At 46.2% G+C, this 13,327-nt stretch overlaps 1 protein-coding gene across 1 annotated transcript in view; it reads left to right on the top strand.

Annotated features, from left to right (window-relative positions):
* DHX8 (DEAH-box helicase 8) overlaps window positions 1-13,327 on the top strand; it is a 30,878-nt gene that overhangs the window by 16,367 nt on the left and 1,184 nt on the right. Inside the window, exons 13-22 of the mRNA XM_047707819.1 lie at window positions 4-198; window positions 511-696; window positions 816-1,026; window positions 1,673-1,854; window positions 4,556-4,696; window positions 8,306-8,461; window positions 11,150-11,287; window positions 11,973-12,101; window positions 12,281-12,477; window positions 12,924-13,103. Coding sequence (XP_047563775.1) covers window positions 4-198; window positions 511-696; window positions 816-1,026; window positions 1,673-1,854; window positions 4,556-4,696; window positions 8,306-8,461; window positions 11,150-11,287; window positions 11,973-12,101; window positions 12,281-12,477; window positions 12,924-13,103 — 1,715 coding nt within the window. The remainder of the gene's footprint in view (window positions 1-3; window positions 199-510; window positions 697-815; window positions 1,027-1,672; window positions 1,855-4,555; window positions 4,697-8,305; window positions 8,462-11,149; window positions 11,288-11,972; window positions 12,102-12,280; window positions 12,478-12,923; window positions 13,104-13,327) is intronic.

Genomic DNA, 13,327 nt, shown 5'->3' with positions numbered 1-13,327 from the left:
CAGGCTGTCCATGACAATCAAATCCTGATAGTTATTGGAGAGACAGGATCTGGGAAGACAACACAGATCACCCAGTACCTGGCGGAGGCAGGCTACACGTCCCGGGGCAAGATTGGATGTACCCAACCCAGAAGAGTAGCAGCCATGTCAGTGGCCAAAAGAGTGTCAGAGGAGTTTGGTTGTTGCTTGGGCCAAGAGGTAAGTGGGTAGTGAAGCTGTTCTGGAAATGCCTGAAGAGAGTGTACAGGCCCAGATCTCTCTCTGTGAAATGGGAATGGTACTGTCTTCCTTCATGTTTCTCCTGTGGGGAAGAGGGTTCTCATGGTCATCATTGATCTGTTCAGGGTCAAATCCAAGGCAGATTTTACTGTGAGGAAGTCACTGCATGTCTTGGTTGAATTCTTACCTATTAAGATTGCAGGGAACATTCTCACTGGGCTGAAGTCTTGCCTGGTGATTGCAGAAAGGGGAGGTTTGTGTCTCAGGTTTTCAGCTTTGTTTCTGCTTTAGGTGGGCTACACCATTCGATTTGAGGACTGCACCAGCCCAGAGACAGTGATCAAGTACATGACAGATGGGATGTTGCTCCGAGAGTGCCTGATTGACCCTGACCTCACACAGTACGCGATCATCATGTTGGACGAGGCGCACGAGAGAACCATTCACACGGACGTGCTCTTCGGGTTGTTGAAGAAGGTAGCTAGGTGCTCTTTGGTGACCCTTCCACCTGTCAGGGACTCAGTTCTGGGAATCAGGTTTGAGTCCCTGTGCCTTTTTGCTTTAGTTCTTCTTAGCCACGTTGCATTTCCCTTTAGACGGTTCAGAAACGGCAGGACATGAAGCTGATTGTCACCTCAGCCACACTGGATGCAGTGAAGTTTTCTCAGTACTTCTACGAAGCGCCCATCTTCACCATCCCTGGTCGAACATACCCGGTGGAGATACTGTACACGAAGGAACCGGAGACAGATTATCTGGACGCCAGCTTGATCACTGTCATGCAGATCCACTTAACAGAACCACCAGGTGGGAGGAAAGAGCATTTTCCCCTCTTAGGCCAGAAGTCCCGACGTGGGTCAATTTTCTCTCATCGTATAAAACAATGTCTTTTAAATATCAGTCTCTCTCTAAGCCAATGCCTTATATGTTTGAAGGGGCGGTAGAGGTATAAATAATGGCCCTCAGGGTTTATTTATTTATTTGTTTTTTAATTTTTATTTTTCTTAAAGATTTTATTTACTTATTTGACACACAGAGAAATCACAAGTAGGCAGAGAGGCAGGCAGAGAGAGAGAGGGGGAAGCGGCTCTCCGCTGAGCAGAGAGCCCGCTGAGGGATTCGATCCCAGGACCCGGAGATCATGATCCGAGCTGAAGGCAGAGGCTTAACCCTCTGAGCCACCCAGGCGCCCGGCCTGCAGGGTTTAAATGCATCTGTTTAAACATAGACATACACACACACACAAATAAATATAGACACAAAATTTTTTAAAAATTAAATATTAAAAATAAGAACACACTAAAAATGAAAAACCAGAATAAACATGGACGGATGAAAACCTCTTGGTTTGTTAGAGGTCAGAGGAGGAGTGTATCTTCTATCATTTGGCGTTCTTTTCATGTCTGTCTTTTCTGTGGAGCACACACACAGGAAGTCAATGGTTTCTTCTTAGGTGATATCCTGGTCTTCCTGACTGGTCAGGAGGAGATCGACACCGCGTGTGAGATCCTCTATGAAAGAATGAAGTCCCTGGGACCGGATGTTCCAGAGCTGATCATCCTGCCAGTGTACTCTGCTCTTCCCAGTGAGATGCAGACCCGAATCTTTGACCCGGCTCCGCCTGGCAGCAGAAAGGTAACAGCAGGCAGAGGCGAAGCTCCTGTGTGCCCGAACCACGTGGCCTATGCACCTGGCCCTGATGGGGATTGCCTAAGGTGCACGTAAGCTTTGATTTTTTTATGTCTTAGAAAACAGACCAGTTTGTTAAGGAATAAGGATCTTGTATGTGGCCTTAGCTCCTCATCTTCTCCTGTATTCGACAAGTATTTTTGAGCCTCTGCCAGGCTTTAGGGTGTGCACCAGGGCTGCGGTGTGAGTCCAGGCCTCTCTGCTGTGGGGCACCCAGCAGTAGACAGGCCTTGAACGTATGGTGTGAAAGAGCTGCTGGGGCTGTGGATACCCCAAGGGGGAGGCCCTTGCCCAGAATTCTTAGAGGAAATAAGGACCTAGGCTCATCCTGAAGAGCGTGTGGCTGTTCCTCTAGCCGGGAAGGGCAGGAGGACAAGCATTCTGAGAGGACAGTCTGTGATAGCCTTGGGACAAGAAAGTGTGGCCATCTCAGGGGGCTGCGTCCTTCTAGCAGCTGGAACTCACTGTGTGGGTGTGCGTAGGAGACAGTGAGAGGAGACAGATGGGCTTTTTAAAATAACAGCCTTCCTGAGATACAATTTACATACCATACAATTCAAGCTTTTAAAACATAAAATTTAGTGGCTTTTCACAGAATCGTTTGATCATTAATTGCCATTACTGATGGTAATTAATCATAACTGTTGATCACTAGAGTTAATTTTAGAATAATTTCATGACTCTAAATGAAACCCGGTACCCCTTAACAATCACCCCCCCTCACCCCTCTGCTTAGCCCCTGGAAACCACTAATCTGCTTTCTGTATTTCTGGATTTGATTATTCTGGACAGTTCATAGAATGGGGTCATATAATAAGAGGTTTCTGGTGACTGGGTTTCTTTCACTTAGTATGTTTCCAAGTTTCATCCACGTTGTAGCATGTGTCCAGTACTCATTTTTTTTAATTGCTGCACAATATTCTGTCGTAGAGTGATAGTCTGCATCCAGAATGTGGATGTACCGCATTTTTGTTTTTCCATTCACCAGTTTTTGGATATTCAGGTTGTTTCCACATTTTAGCTATTATGAATAATGCCGCCATGAGCATTTGTTTACAAGTTTCTGTGCGGACATATGTTTTCATTTCTCTTGAGTACATATCTAGGAATGCAAGACAGATGGATTCGAATCACACTGAATCATTAGAATGGATGCCGTAATGGGTGCCTGGAGGTGTGGGGAGGAAGTGCAGGGAGAAGTCAGCAATGACTCCCAGCTTTCTGGCTTGGACAGCTGATGGAAGAGGGTGCCTGGGGAGGGGAAAGATAGTGATTCCTCCTCTGTTCTGTTCCTGATGATTGGACTTACTCTTAAAAAAAAAAAAAAAAATTTTTTTTAAATATTTTTATTTATTTATTTATTTGACCACAAGTCAGAGAGAGACCACAAGTAGGCAGAGAGGCAGGCAGAGAGAGAGAGAGGGAAGCATGCTCCCTGCTGAGCAGAGAGCCTGACTCGGGGCTTGATCCCAGGACCCTGAGATCATGACCTGAGTGGAAGACAGAGGCTTAACCCACTGAGCCACTCAGGTGCCCCTTTTAAAAAAAAATATATATATATATATATATATATTTTTTTTTTAAAGATTTTATTTATTTATTTGACAGAAATCACAAGTAGGCAGAGAGGCAGGCAGAGAGAGAGGAGGAAGCAGACTCCCCGCTGAGCAGAAAGCCCGATGCGGGGCTTGAACCCAGGACCTGGGATCATGACCCGAGCCGAAGGCAGCGGCCCAACCCACTGAGCCACCCAGGCGCCCCTAAAAATATTTTTTAAAGATAACGTTTGAGAGAGAGAGAAGAGTGCACAGAGGGAGAGTGAGAGGGAGAAGCAGACTCCCTGCAGAGCAGAGAGCCTGATGTGGGGCTTGATCCCAGGACCCAGAGATCATAACCTGAGCCGAAGGCAGACACTGAGCCGACTGAGCCACCCGGACGCCCCATGGACTTCTTTTCAGAAGGGCTCTGCAGCTCAGTGGCAGGTGGAAGCCTTTCAGAGCCAGTGAGATGCTGGCACAATGTGGAATGTTGTGGTGCTTCCTCGCAATGATTTTTCCAAGCAATTGTGTTTTATTAGCTGAACCTCTGGGTGGAAGAACAGTGGCAGTGCCAAGCCGAGACCAATAATCTTCCAGATCACACATACGGCTGCACACACACAAACCATGAAATTCCTCTGCCGCCTCATTCATTTTATGATCAGAAGAAAAAAAAAAAATCTCTCGTTCCACATACACAAACAGCCCATTTTGTAGTCCAGATGTCCCCATGGGGGAAGAAAAATCTCATTTTGCACTGGCACATGTGATGCCAGGAAATCTCTGCTTTCCCAGGGTGCAAGAAAATTAAAATTGTAGTAATCAACATTGGATCTAGAAAATGAGATATGTAGCCATTTGCATCAAATGAAATTGGCTTTGATTGGCCTTTGCTTTTTCGTGTTCCCCTTCTCCTTTCAGGTACCACCCGTTCCCAACTTGACCTTTAAGATGAAGGCACCTCCCCTTCCACCCATTTGAGGCCAAACAGATTAAGTGCTGTGTAATCACATAGAGAGGCAGAGAGTGGCATGAGGTCCGATGTCCTGATTCACACCTCAGGGCTGTGCCTGGGCAGCTCAATCCAGCGGTGTCCCTCTTATCTGCAGGTCGTGATTGCCACCAACATTGCAGAGACCTCACTGACTATTGATGGCATCTACTACGTGGTGGACCCTGGATTTGTGAAGCAGAAAGTTTACAATTCCAAGACCGGCATCGACCAGCTCGTGGTCACTCCGATTTCTCAGGTATGGAAGCTTCTACCCACAGCTGTCCTAAAAATCCTAACTAGGGCTTGGTTTTATATTTTGAACTTTATTGTTTTTTTTTTTTTAAAGAGATACTTTTTTTTTTTAAAGATTTTATTTATTTTAGAGAGAGTGCACGCACCCGTGTACACACAAGCAGGGGGAAGGGGAAGGGATGGAGGAAGAGGGAAAAGCAGAAGCAGACTCCCTGCTGAGCAGAGAGCCTGACGTGGGTCTGATCCCAAGACTCTGGGATCATGACCTGAGCCAAAGGCGGACGTTTAACCTGCTGAGCCACCCAGGATCCCATAAGGGCATATTTTTAAAAATGCTGTACTTAGCCACAGACATCTGAGATAGTAATAATTCATGAGATGTTACTGTATTTCTTTGGTAATTGTGGAATAATCTCCTGCCCAAATTATATTTAAAAATGAAAAACCCAGGGACGCCTGGGTGGCTCAGTTGGTTAAGCAGCTGCCTTCGGCTCAGGTCATGATGCCAGCGTCCTGGGATCGAGTCCCACATCGGGCTCCTTGTTCTGTGGGGAGCCTGCTTCTCCCTCTGCCTCTGTCTGCCACTCTGTCTGCCTGTGCTCGCTCTCTTTCTCTCTCTCTCTCTCTGACAAATAAATAAAATCTTTAAAAAAAAAAATAGAAAAACCTGATCAGCTTTTTTGAGGGCGTTTTGGCTACAAGGCATCAAACATTTAAAAGGTCATTTTTTGGGGCACCTGGGTGGCTCAGTGGGTTAAAGCCTCTGCCTTCGGCTCAGGTCATGATCCCAGGGTCCTGGGATCGAGCCCCACATCGGGCTCTCTGCTCAGCAGGGAGCCTGCTTCCCTTCCTCTCTCTCTGCCTGGCTCTCTGCCTACTTGTGATCTCTGTCTGTCAAATAAATAAATAAAATCTTTAAAAAAAAAAAAATAAAAGGTCATCTTTTGAATGTAATGGTTCCACTTGCAGGAATACATCTGAAAGTTTATAGTAAGCACACATCTGAAGGTAAGGGAAAAAGGATGTTCACCGAAGCATTATTTATATGAAAGGAAACCTGGGAAAATTCTAAATGAACTCCAAAAGGGAAGCTGTTTAATAAAATATGGCATATCCCTGCCGTAGAATGTCTTGTGGTGTTAATGTGGTGGTGCGCATCTATGTTTAATGACATCAGCATATAATTATGATATATTATTTGAAAAAAGTGAGCTGAAACATAGCATGTAGACTCCAACTTTTGTTTAAAAATAAATGGTGTGTGCTTGTGTACGGGGTGTAGTCAGCACAGTAGAGTTGGGCTTGTCGGGGTGTAGTCAGCACAGTAGAGTTGGGCTTGTCGGTGGAGCTGCTGGTTCCTGTGTTGGGTTTGAAGTGCATTTTTCCTCCTTATGCTTTTACATATTATCTTGATGTTCTATAAGAGGGATGTGTGACTTTTCGTCATGCATAGAAATCCAAAGGCTGTTGTCATTTTGAACCTTAAGGAATGCTAGCTCCCGTCTGCAGAGTGCTTACTAAGAACCAGGCACGAGGTACTTGCATGTACATGAGCTCACTGCATCGTCGCATCCGTCCTTAGTGATAGATGTTGTTTGTACTCTCATTGCACAGATGAGAAGGAGGCACAGAGGGGTTAAGTGACTTGCCTAAGGTCACACAGTGGGTGGAGCCAGGATTTGAACGGGGGCGGTCTGGCCACTGTGTGTATGCTCTGTGCCCTGTCTCGGGGTGGTGCGGGCAGCCTGCAGTGGTTGAGAAGTTAGCTATGTGTGTCCTCTCTGTAGAATGCCGTACAGTATGCGATTTCTTCCTGCCTTTCAGTGCTTCGTGACTTTTCATACTCTATCCTTTGGTTTGGGGCTGGAATAGGAGTTTGTAAAATTCTGGTGCCATTTGTAAGACAGATGGTTTTGTCACCAAATGGCCCTCTTCAGATTGCGAGTCACTGTTTCCTAGCAACCTATGGCTAAATAATAATAAATAAACCTACGTATATTTTTTTAACGTAAAAATTAGCGCCCCTCAGGGCACCTGGCTGGCCCAGTTGGATGTGACTCGTGCTCTCAGGGCCATGAGTTCGAGCCCCACACTGAGTGTAGCGATTACTTAGAAAAACACATAAATGCTTTATTATTTATTATTTAGTTATTATTTTTTTAAATTTTTATTTAATTTTTTAAAGATTTTATTTATGACAGAGAGAGAGTGAGAGAGGGAACATAAGCACGGGAGAGCTGGAGAGAGAGGAACAGGCTCCCCACTGAGCAGGGAGCCTGATATAGGGCTCAATCCCAGGACGCTGGGATCATGACCCAAGCCAAAGGCAGACGTTAACAACAGAGCTACCCAGGCACCCCCAAAAAACACTTTTTTTAAAAAAGATCTTATTTGTTTATTTGACAGATCACAAGTAGGCAGAGAGGCAGTAGGGGGAGAGAGGGGGAAGCAGGCTCCCCGCTGAGCAGAGAGCCCGATGTGGGGCTTGATCCCAGGACCCTGAGATCATGACCTGAGCTGAAGGCAGAGGCTTAACCCACTGAGCCACCCAGGCACCCCCCCCAAAAATACTTTAAAAATTAATGCCTCTCTCCCCTAAGTAGTGCAGAGAAGTATTACATTATTTTGGAGAAAGAGGAGAAAAAATTTTGAATTGCTCATAATCCTTGTACCAGAGCTGTCATCATTTTGATGCTTTTCCTGCCCATCATTTTGTTTGTTTCTTGTTTGCAAGTCTAGTGGTCTACTAAGCGTATGGTTTTGTGTATTTTTTGTTTAAATATTTAATTTTATTGATTATTAAGGTATAATAATGTCCAACATCAGATCTTTGATGAAAATCAGTAGAACCAGTCTGCAAGCCTACCATCAGAGTTATCCACAGTTTTAGGGCATTTTTTCCTAGTTTTTCCTTCTGGTAGTATTTTTGTTTTGTTTACAAAATTAGTATTGTTCTATAACTTGCTTTTTCATCTGTGTGCATGAACATTTCTTTCTGCTATTGAGAGTCTCAAACCTGATTTGGGAGGGGCTCCTGGCTGGCTCAGTGGGTTAAGCGTCCAACTCTTGGTCTCCCCGAGTTCAATCCCTGCATTAGGCTCCATGCTGGGCCATGAAGTGGAGCTCAGAATTCCTTTGCAAGCAGAGCCTACACATCCGTGCGCGCGCGCGCGCGCGCGCGCACACACACACACACACGCGCACGCTGCAGAGTCATCACTGGTATGATTAACATAACGTTTCTTTAGTTCACTTACATTTTTGGTCACGACTGTGGGGATGGTATTTTTCAGATTGTGTTATACCTTTTCTTTTCTTTTGTGGCACGCTATTTGGAATGTGCATTTCTACAAACATAATCTACAATTACGGTAGTTCTTCCATTCATGTTGCTAATATTTGCCTCACTTGAACAAACTTTCCTGGCATGCCGAGTTTTAGAGAGGGGATGATAAGAGCATTGGTAGTCTTGGAAATGGTCCTAAAGGAAGTGAAATAAACCCCATTTCGGGTTTTGCCAGCTGCTCGGTGCCCCCCTTTTAGCAGATTTCCTGGGTAGAACTGTTGAGCAATGTTTAACAGATATGTTACTTTTATATGCCCGCCCCTCTAGGCTCAGGCAAAGCAGCGAGCTGGCAGAGCTGGGAGAACAGGCCCAGGGAAGTGTTACAGGCTGTACACCGAACGTGCCTACAGAGATGAAATGCTGACCACCAACGTGCCGGAAATCCAGAGGACCAACCTAGCAAGCACAGTGCTCTCACTCAAGGTAGAAATCACTGTCCTGTTAGAATGGGCTGGTGGAACAGTCCAGTCCTGTGTCCAGCGTAAATGAATGTCGGTTTGACCAACCTTGTTAAATACTTCAGTAATTTCGCGGAACCAGTCCCTTTGAATGGAATGCAAATGGCTGTGATAACAGCCACTCCACTGCCTTCTGAGGCTAAGTTGGCATGACTGCTGTGAGCATGCGTTTTTTTTCTTACCATAATAACCAGCAGGATATTTGGTTATAAGAGATTTTGGGTTTAGGAGCATTTTCTAAAAGGATATTAGAAAAATCTAATTGGTGCCAAACCATGGACAGGCACACTTCCTTCAACCCCCATCCTATTCTCTTCTTTTAGAATGGAAGTGAAACTCCCAGTCTAAAAACTTTGTAAGGGAACTATCAGGACAGGTTTCACACTGACCCTCTGGGGGCTGCGTTTTCATTCTGAATCACTGCTCTTCCTTTGTCGGTCCCAGTGAGGACCCTCATTCTCTTTTGGCAGGGGGAGCTGCATGAATAATTTCCCAGCTGATGGCATCCCCACCCCTGACACGGATGCTGCCCTGGGGCGCTGGCATTCTACTGGTGTGGAGTGCTCTGTTGTAATTTATTATTCATCTGCTGTAAGAGGGGCTAAAACAGAGCTTCAGACCAAAAAAACCCTGCTCCAGTCTCTGGAGTGAGAACAGAGAGGCATCTGTGCCTCAAACTTCAGCTCTGAGCTCTCTGCCCTTGGCAAATTTATCTGCTCAGCCTTCTGTTCTATATTCTCCTTGCCAGAAGTGGGCTATTAATAGTATCTGTTGTGAAAATAAATGAGATAATACAGGTAAAGCCCTTGCCACAGTGCTTGCTGGTTGCTAACATAATTTCTTGTAGTTATTCATACAATAAGCATTTATTGGACACCTGCTGTGTTTATGGTCACAATCACTTTAGGGGAAAGAAATAGAAGGCTTAGGTCCCACCACATCTCCCTTATACATACTTGAATAGTGCATCACTCTTCTGTTTCTTCGATTAATCAGATTAGCTAACAGACACATCGAAGGCCTGTTCTGTCCAGCACGCAGATTGCGCTGTGTTACTGTGGTTTCATATCCATGAGTCTCACCGTCGTGAACTCTGTGAGGGCCAGGACCGTATCTTAGTCATCTGCACAGCCCTGCTACCTGCCACAAGGCGCTTCCTTGATGCATAGCAGAAATTATGTATGCAAGAGACAGGACAAGCTGGTGTGTTATCCTTTTTTAAAAATTTTGGTAAAATATGCAATATACTACCCTTCCAACCTTTTTAAGATGTACAGTTCAGTGGCATTAAGTGGCATTAACTTTCCCGGGTATGCAGCCATCACCACTGTCCATTTCTGGAACTTTGTCATCATTCCAAACAGAAACTCTGTCCCCGTTACATCGAACCATCTCTTTTCCTCTCGTCCAGCCCCTGGTGACCATTAGAAGCATTTTCTAAAAGGACCATTAGTCCACTTTCTGGTCTCTGTGAACTTAATTTCCATGTAAGTGGAATCATGCAGCATTTGTCCTTTTGTGTCTGACCTCTTTTGCTCTGCATCATGTTTTCATGGTTCATTCTGTTATAGCATGTGTTGGAATTTCCTTTTTAAGGGTGAGTAATACTCCTGGTGTACATACACTGTGTTTTGTTTGTCCCTTCATCTGTTGGTGGATAATCGGGTGGTTTCTGCCTTCTGGCTGGTGTGAATAATGCTGCTATGAAAATGAGTGCAAAGGTATCTGCTTGTGTTCCTCCTCTTGGTTCTTTTGGACATATCTAGAAGTGGAATTGCTGGATCATAGGGTGATTGTATGTTTAACTCACCGAGAAATCACCTGTTTACATTGCCACTGGTAACACAAGTGTCCCTGTTTCTCCACATCTTTGCCAACCCTCCTTAGTGTGGCTGTCCTAGCGGGTGTGAAGTGGCATCTTCGTGTGCTTTTTTATTTTAAAGATTTTATATATTATTTGACAGAGACATAGTAAGAGAGGGAACACAAGCAGGGGGAGTGGGAGAAGGAGAAGCAGGTTTCCCGCTGAGCAGGGAGCCTGACGCGGGGCTGGATCCCAGTACCCTGGGATCCCGACCTGAGCCGAAGGCAGACGCTCAACGACTGAGCCACCCAGTTTCCCCTTCCTGTGCTTTTGATGTGCATATCCCTAATTACCAGATCTGCTGAGCATATTTTCATGTGCTTTTTGGCCATCTTTATAACATACTCTTTGGAGAAATGTCTCTTCGTGTCCTCTGCCCATTTTTATCTGTATTTACTTATTTTTTTAATATATTTATTTGTTTATTTAAGTAATCTCCACACCCAGCGTTGGGCTTAAACTCACCACCCTGAGATCAAGAGTTGCAAGCTCTTCTGATTGAGCCTGCCAGGCACCTCCCTTTGCCCATAGTTAAATTGTCTTTTCGGTGTTGAGTTGTATTTGCGTTTACCTGGAAGGAGCAGTTGTTCAAGTTTCCGGAGAAAGTAGATGCTTTCTACTAGTCTGAGTGTTTCGTGTGGCCCAGCCTTGGAGATGACTGCTAAGCTTACTGGTGACTTCCTACCTGCAGCAGAAGAAACAGGAAAGAAGTGGACAAGGACTGTCCCTCTCCATTAATGCTGGTGGGGCTGACCCTCTCGTCACACATTTTCTTCCTTTCTCTTTTAGGCCATGGGCATCAATGACCTGCTGTCCTTTGACTTCATGGATGCGCCTCCAATGGAAACCTTGATCACAGCCATGGAGCAGCTGTATACGCTGGGGGCCTTGGACGACGAGGGCCTGCTCACTCGCCTGGGCCGCAGGGTAGGAGCCAGACTGAACTTACAGTGCTTTTGCCGTGAGAGCAGCCAGCCTTTTGGACGCTATGTTCTGTGCAAAATCAAACTCTGAGGCCCTGGGTCAACTTTGAGTGGAATTCTAGATGCCTGTTTTTAAACTGGATTTTCCCCTATCACTTAAAATTATTTCTTTTCTTTTTTTTTTTTTTAAGATTTTATTTATTTGACAGAGAGATCACAAGCAGGCAGAGAGGAAGGCAGAGAGAGAGAGGGAAGCAGGCTTCCTGCTGAGCAGAGAGCCGGATGTGGGGCTCGATCTGGTATTATGACCTGAGCCGAAGGCAGTGGCTTAACCTGCTGAGCCACCCAGGTGCCCCTAAAATTATTTCTTTACATCAAAAGGGATTCCATCCACAGTCAGTTTTACTTCGGGATACACGATTAAGTCTAGGCTTAATTTTGAAAGATGTATACAAAGTTCCTATCTACCCCCAACAAGAGTTATGTTTCAGTCACATGCATTTCATTGAGGTTTATTTGGGAAATTTGAAAACAACATTCTTCCTGATAGAGACCGGCAGCTCACATCATCATGCCCAGGTAAAGGTCCTGTGGTCTGTTGCCCACTGGGCTCTCTCAGGGTCTGCCACTGGCCAGTACAGGTGGTTCTTCTGCTTCGCAGCAGCTGTAGTCTCCACTTCTCCCTCTAGATGGCAGAATTCCCCCTGGAGCCAATGCTGTGCAAAATGCTGATCATGTCCGTGCATCTGGGCTGCAGCGAGGAGATGCTGACCATCGTGTCCATGCTGTCGGTGCAGAACGTCTTCTACAGGCCCAAGGTAGGGAGTTCAGACTCATGTTCAGGTACAGGGTGTGGTGATGTTGGGTTACATCGGCCTGTTGCCACCGTAGTGCTTGATATGGACACTTGATGGGGCCGGGTAGGGCTCTGCAATTGCCGAGTGCTCACTTAGTCGCTGTTGGACAGAAAATGATCCTCTGTCCCACTTCTTGGCAGGATAAACAAGCCCTCGCCGACCAGAAGAAAGCCAAGTTCCACCAGACCGAAGGGGACCACCTTACCCTGCTGGCTGTGTACAACTCCTGGAAGAACAACAAGTTCTCCAACCCGTGGTGCTATGAGAACTTCATCCAGGCTCGCTCTCTGCGCCGGGCCCAGGATATTCGCAAGCAGATGTTAGGCATAATGGACAGGTGACGTCTGGGGACTTGCCCCGTGTCTTTGTGGACTATCCTATCTGTTTGTCTCTCCGTGCACCTGAGAGGTTACAGGCTTCTCCCACATGCCTTTTCCTCCAACTTTTCCATCTTTGTTGTACTCCTCCCCAGGCAAGGGTGCAGCTGAGAATCACTTCAGAAAGTTCCTAAGAAGCTTATTTCTCAGTAATTGTAAAATGCTTTGTTTATAAGCATGCGGAGCATTGTAGATTGAATCAGGTAGAATCTCTGGCTCTTCCTGCATCCATCTTGCCCACTGTAGAGCTGCCCCTTTGATGCACTTAGGGCTGAAAGAGGGGAGCCGCAGACTCTGAGGACCCACAGTGGGTGGGGGGGTGTTTGATCCCTTCACCAGAAGATAGAACCTCTGACCGCAGAGTAGTCTCGCATCTTTATCCTCTCTTGATCTCTTCTCCTGCTAGGCACAAGCTGGATGTGGTCTCCTGTGGCAAGTCCACGGTGAGAGTGCAAAAGGCCATCTGCAGTGGATTCTTCCGGAACGCTGCCAAGAAAGACCCACAGGAGGGCTACCGGACACTGATCGACCAGCAGGTGGTCTACATCCACCCTTCCAGCGCTCTCTTCAACAGACAGCCCGAGTGGTAGGTGGGCGGGAGCCGGGTCTGGGGGGCATTCGTGGGCAGAAAGGACCTGCAGCTCTCCTGGCACTGTGCATTTGGCTCTTCACCCAGCCCGGCACTACCTCCTCTAGCATCACTTCTGTTTCTAAAGCAGCGGAAGCCAGAGGTGGGCACAGTGTCCGGCACATTTGAGAAATAAAGTCATAGGAGTGAGAACCAAAGAGGACCTTAGAGATTGTCTAGTG

The sequence above is a fragment of the Lutra lutra genome, chromosome 16 (genome assembly GCF_902655055.1).
Source record: "Lutra lutra chromosome 16, mLutLut1.2, whole genome shotgun sequence".
Taxonomy (NCBI): domain Eukaryota; kingdom Metazoa; phylum Chordata; class Mammalia; order Carnivora; family Mustelidae; genus Lutra; species Lutra lutra.
Note: the sequence above shows the minus strand (reverse complement) of the source record. Positions and strands in the feature narration are given on the sequence as shown.